The sequence below is a fragment of the Schistosoma mansoni genome, chromosome 1 (genome assembly GCF_000237925.1).
Source record: "Schistosoma mansoni strain Puerto Rico chromosome 1, complete genome".
NCBI classification, from domain to species: domain Eukaryota; kingdom Metazoa; phylum Platyhelminthes; class Trematoda; order Strigeidida; family Schistosomatidae; genus Schistosoma; species Schistosoma mansoni.
This window is the reverse complement of record NC_031495.1, coordinates 59,794,041-59,800,061: the sequence shown is the minus strand read 5'-3', so window position 1 is coordinate 59,800,061 and position 6,021 is coordinate 59,794,041. Positions and strand designations below refer to the sequence as shown.

General features: G+C 33.3%; 1 protein-coding gene across 1 annotated transcript; it reads right to left on the bottom strand.

The window, feature by feature from the left end:
• On the bottom strand, positions 1–285 carry Smp_200150 (uncharacterized protein; the record flags this gene model as incomplete). Its single annotated transcript, XM_018795050.1, has 1 exon — positions 1–285. One exon carries the CDS (start codon positions 283–285, stop codon positions 1–3), a length of 285 nt encoding a protein of 94 aa, XP_018649401.1.
• Between the last annotated feature and the right edge of the window lie 5,736 nt (positions 286–6,021).

Sequence of the window (6,021 nt, the reverse complement as noted above, 5' to 3'; positions counted from 1 at the left end):
TTAATATTGAATAAAAATCATAATTAATGTTATAACTTGTGAGTGCGTGCGTGCCCTGTTTGGTATATGAACGTACTGATTCCCACCAACGAGAGAAAAGAGAATTATCAATCGGACCCATGACACATGAAACCCGTAGGAGCAGATTAGAGTACTAGTCGATCCTGCTTCCTGCCTAACCCAGACAGTTAAGTCCAGAACACCAATAACAGCCTCTGAAATATGAATCATTATTCTCAAACATACTGGGTTTATATACCAAACAAACTGACTACATCGTACCATAAAATAGAAAATAATATTTGTACAAGATTTAGCCGAATGTGGCTGTGAATAGGGGGAACAGTAATCAATAGACTGGGTATAACTCAAGAATGGTAAATCGTATAATAATAGTTCATAGGTCAAAATAAAGCTTATGCTAAGAGGAACACGAGTAAGAATAGTTTAGTTACTTAGCAATTATACAATAGGAAATATACATATCACATTGGTCCATAAATAGTCCTCAGAGTTACCATTTTTAATTCTCCACGGGATATAACAATAAGTAAAAGAATGCAATACTGACTTTTTATCCTGTCATATCACTATGAATACTATTCTGTTAATTGACAATAAATTATTTTTCTCTGAAGTCTTGTCTAAAACAGGAAACAAGATACTCAATTAATTCAGACAGTATAATGTTGATAATTATAATATTTTATGGTAAGCTTTAGTTCATAAGGTGCTACAGGCTCTCTAGGTTTTAGATTGAACTCTGACGATAGATTCAAAAGAGCTAGATATCTTATGTTCAATTTTTGACAATCAGTTTCTCAGATACCTACAAATAGGTAATTTGAATTGAATAATAGTCGCTGTTAAGGCCTTCCTGAAGATTCCTAAATTAGTACTCACTAGGTTATTTGTTTATAATGGGTAACAGGGACTTATAATTAAATCTTGAGTCAGAAAATAATAAACTGCCTACCAATAATCCGGTGTATACTACTTATGTTGACAGATCTAAGTAGTATGGAGCACCATCGCAATTGGAATACCTGCTAGCAAAAGATTAAGAAAATTCAGTTGAAGAGAACAGAAAGGGAAACAGAAAGTAATTGTAATAAAAACAGAATTGAAAGAATCATGAAGTATGTGAAGAAAAACCGAAGAACGATTTGCAAATAAGGTATTTAGTGTATGGTTTTCATATTATATGAAAACACTCTGTGATTTTGGATTAAACACTAAATTGATCTTTTCCACCTGTGTGTTTGTTCACTACAATAGTGATGAATCTAAATATCAGCAAATTACACCTTAAGTTGGACTAAAAAGTATTTATTTGACTATTGCTGTGTTTACAATTAAATATAAACATTAAAAATTCTTGGCTTTTGAAGTGTCGAGGTTGTTCAAAGCTTTATAATCACCTAAAAGCATCTGTCAAACACTATATGATACAAACATTAATTGGAAGAGAAGGATTAATACTAATCAAAGTTATTATTCGAAAATCAAGCTGTTACCACGTTGCATAATATATAAAAATGAGAAGAAAGAACTAACAAAATATTTTGATGAATGGTCAGTAATATAGTAGTTATGTAAGAATCAAGAGACGAATGAAGAGAATAAGTAAAATACAAAAAATGGAAGGAATAAGATAATTGTTTACCGAAATTATGCTACAAACTCCGCTATACTGATGGCCAAGGTAGCGAGAGTGGTTGTACAAACTTCTTTTGGATACAAAGGTTCGGTTTGTGGATATGAATTGCGATGGCTTCAGCTATGTGCAATAGACGAGCTCGTAAACCATGTGGCAAATTTGATGGAATATGGTAGATAACCTTAAAAGCTTTATTCAGTTCAACATGATGACCTGTGTCCACCAAGTGAGCGAGAATAGAACTCTTAATCCCCTTTACCTGTCCTTTAGTCAACCATGACGGATGGTGTTCTGTTATTCGTTGACGAACTTGCCGAATTGTACGCCCTATATAACTGGCTCCACAGGAGCAGTTGAATTGGTAAATACACATAGATGTGGCGAATTCAGGCAATCTGTCTTTATTAACAGTTCTTATTGTGGGGCGGTTGTAGAAGACGGTACTAAGTCGGGCTGCATTAAATGTTTTCTGTACTGCCCTTCTTAACCTCTGTGTCAAGATTTCTTCAGTAGCATCATTTAAGAATTGTAACTTTAGGAACAGTACCTTCTTCGGAACAGTAGGTACCTTTGTCCTTCTTTTCGTCTCCGTCATATGTTTGTCGATGAATTTCGTTGGATACCCATTCCTACTAAGCAAGTTTCGAATATTAGCCAATTCATCTAAAATAATGTCATCAGAGCAAATCATTCTAGCACGATGAGTTAGGATCTTTATTAGGTTTCTTTTGTATTTCATTGGTACTGCGCTATAGAAATGAGTGTATTGTCCAACTGTAGATTTTCTATGTAATCCTCTTTTTAATGTTCCGTCTATTCTTCTGGTTAGTTGGACATCTAAAAACGATATACTACCATTCTATTCTTCTTCTAGTGTAAACGTAATTGATGGGTGGATATTATTAAATATATTAAGGATGTTCTCCTTTTCATGTTCTTTTTCTAATACTATGAAGGTATCATCTATATAGCGACAATATGATGTTAGATGGCTAATTGTGTCTTTGAGTGGACCATTTTCTAGTTTTGCCAGAAAAATGTCTGCCAGTATAGGGCCCAATGGTGACCCCATGGCTACCCCATCCAATTGTCTATAATACTCATTGTCAAATCGGAATTGAACATTCATTGTGCATCTAAGAATTAGCTGTTTTATTGCGGATACGGGAATTACCGTTTCTAAGTTCCTCTCTGTTAATTCATTGCAAATAAAATCTACCGTTTCAAGTAAAGGAATGTTGGTGAACAGGGACGTTACATCTAATGATATCATAAATTTATTCTTGAGCGATAGATTTTTTATATTATTGATAAATTCAAAGGAATCCTTGACACTATGTTTAACAATTTCCTTGTGGAGCGGTTTGAGAATTTGCACTAACCATTTTGCTATAGTGTGGTAGGCTGAGTTATTCATATCTAAAACGGGTCGAAGGGGCAAGTCACTTTTATGTATTTTTGGCAAGCCATATAACCTGGATGTACTCGTTCCTGTAGGTTTTAACATTTCGAACACTTTTTCTGAGATAAAACCCTGTTGTTTGATTTGTTTCAACGAATCTATTATTTGCTTTTCAATCTTGTCTGCCAAGTCATTCTTCACTACTAGTTTCTGAAATTTACTTTGATCATTTAAAAGGGCTTTCATCTTGTTTATATAGTTGTTTTTATCCATGAGTACTATCCCATAACCTTTGTCTGGTTTAGTGATTAATAAATTGTCATTAGTTTTAAGTTTTCTTAAAGCTTCCTTATGTTTATTCGTCAAAATTCCTTTCGAACTATGTCCATGATTTAAGTATCTAAAGCAACAGTCCACTAGTGTTGATTTAAAACTTTCGACATTATCTTTTGAAGAAGATACTAATTCTGCCGTTTGGGCATAAAGATTTTCAAACTGAATTTCGACGTCCATCTTATTAACCGTCTTCTTAAAATCACAAAACTTAGGGCCTAATGATAACGCTTCTAACTCAGTCATATCAAGCTTTATACTGGAAAAATTGTGTACGTACTGACCTGGATTAGGTGGGAATTTCATTTCAGGAACCTGTTTGTCTAGATATTTCTTAAGTTTCATATTTTTCTTTTCTTTTCTTGAGTTCACCACCAGTTTAACATAGTCTAGATATTGTTTTCTTAACTTAACAGGGAGCTCTTCAACCGCGTAAATTCGCTCGTTTACATTTTTTGACATCTCGGTAATATATGAATTTAGAGAATCAATTTGATTAAGAGCATAGCGTTTGAGAGTCCTTCCATTTGGTCGAACTCTAGAGCGACGTAAAGATTTCCAATACAATTTGGGATACAAGTTAGTTTCAATGCACTGCTTTATAAAATCAACATTTGTTTTCGCTTCACTGAGCCTTGTGCTATACTTCAGATACTCGTTGAGAACCTTTAGCGCAAATGAATGCTCAGAACATTTTAATAAAGTGAAAATTCCCATTTTGACATTTGTTAAATAAAAAGGAACGTGAAAAAGAACATGAAAAGGAGAACATCCTTAATATATTTAATAATATCCACCCATCAATTACGTTTACACTAGAAGAAGAATAGAATGGTAGTATATCGTTTTTAGATGTCCAACTAACCAGAAGAATAGACGGAACATTAAAAAGAGGATTACATAGAAAATCTACAGTTGGACAATACACTCATTTCTATAGCGCAGTACCAATGAAATACAAAAGAAACCTAATAAAGATCCTAACTCATCGTGCTAGAATGATTTGCTCTGATGACATTATTTTAGATGAATTGGCTAATATTCGAAACTTGCTTAGTAGGAATGGGTATCCAACGAAATTCATCGACAAACATATGACGGAGACGAAAAGAAGGACAAAGGTACCTACTGTTCCGAAGAAGGTACTGTTCCTAAAGTTACAATTCTTAAATGATGCTACTGAAGAAATCTTGACACAGAGGTTAAGAAGGGCAGTACAGAAAACATTTAATGCAGCCCGACTTAGTACCGTCTTCTACAACCGCCCCACAATAAGAACTGTTAATAAAGACAGATTGCCTGAATTCGCCACATCTATGTGTATTTACCAATTCAACTGCTCCTGTGGAGCCAGTTATATAGGGCGTACAATTCGGCAAGTTCGTCAACGAATAACAGAACACCATCCGTCATGGTTGACTAAAGGACAGGTAAAGGGGATTAAGAGTTCTATTCTCGCTCACTTGGTGGACACAGGTCATCATGTTGAACTGAATAAAGCTTTTAAGGTTATCTACCATATTCCATCAAATTTGCCACATGGTTTACGAGCTCGTCTATTGCACATAGCTGAAGCCATCGCAATTCATATCCACAAACCGAACCTTTGTATCCAAAAGAAGTTTGTACAACCACTCTCGCTACCTTGGCCATCAGTATAGCGGAGTTTGTAGCATAATTTCGGTAAACAATTATCTTATTCCTTCCATTTTTTGTATTTTACTTATTCTCTTCATTCGTCTCTTGATTCTTACATAACTACTATATTACTGACCATTCATCAAAATATTTTGTTAGTTCTTTCTTCTCATTTTTATATATTATGCAACGTGGTAACAGCTTGATTTTCGAATAATAACTTTGATTACTATATGATATATTATAGTTTATCAAAAGAAACGGGTAATGACATGAATCAACTTCAATTTAGGATAAGTGTATGATTATTTAAATGTAAAAATGTATTTATTTCATAATTTAAGGTTATGTCATATGATTACTTTGTTCTATGAAGGCCATAACTGAAGCATCATCTTGAACAGTTTAGATAACATGATTTTGAATTTCTTTTTTTAAAGTAAATATTTGAATATTAATTGGACTTATATAAATAAAGTCAAACCTTATTCAATTTAGGCCAAATAGGCAATAGTCAAAGGAGATTGTATGTGACCTAAAATCAAAAATAAATTCAGTGTCTTAGGATCAATAAAACATGTGAAAAAGAAAATTGACTACTCACCTATTTATTGATGTAAGTTGATTTTAATGAAAATAATTAAATCATCGTGTGCTTAGGATAGGGGCATTAAGTGAAACATGAATACAGTGTTGCAATATCTCTTTTAAATTACATATTCACCATGGTTATATGATAATTTGTATGATATGGCAACTCGAACTGATGTACGTACGTACGAAATTCTACGTCGTGACTGACTAACTGAATTTTAAAATCAATAATAATTACAAGTTGTTTCGTCAAATAACAATACAAAACAAATTTACAATCATTTACGCAAATAATGACAAATGATTTATGAAATAATGACAAGTGATAATGAAAAGCATTCCCAAGGTTTATGGATCTTAGATATAACTTGTTTTGTAAAATTCCTTATTCATA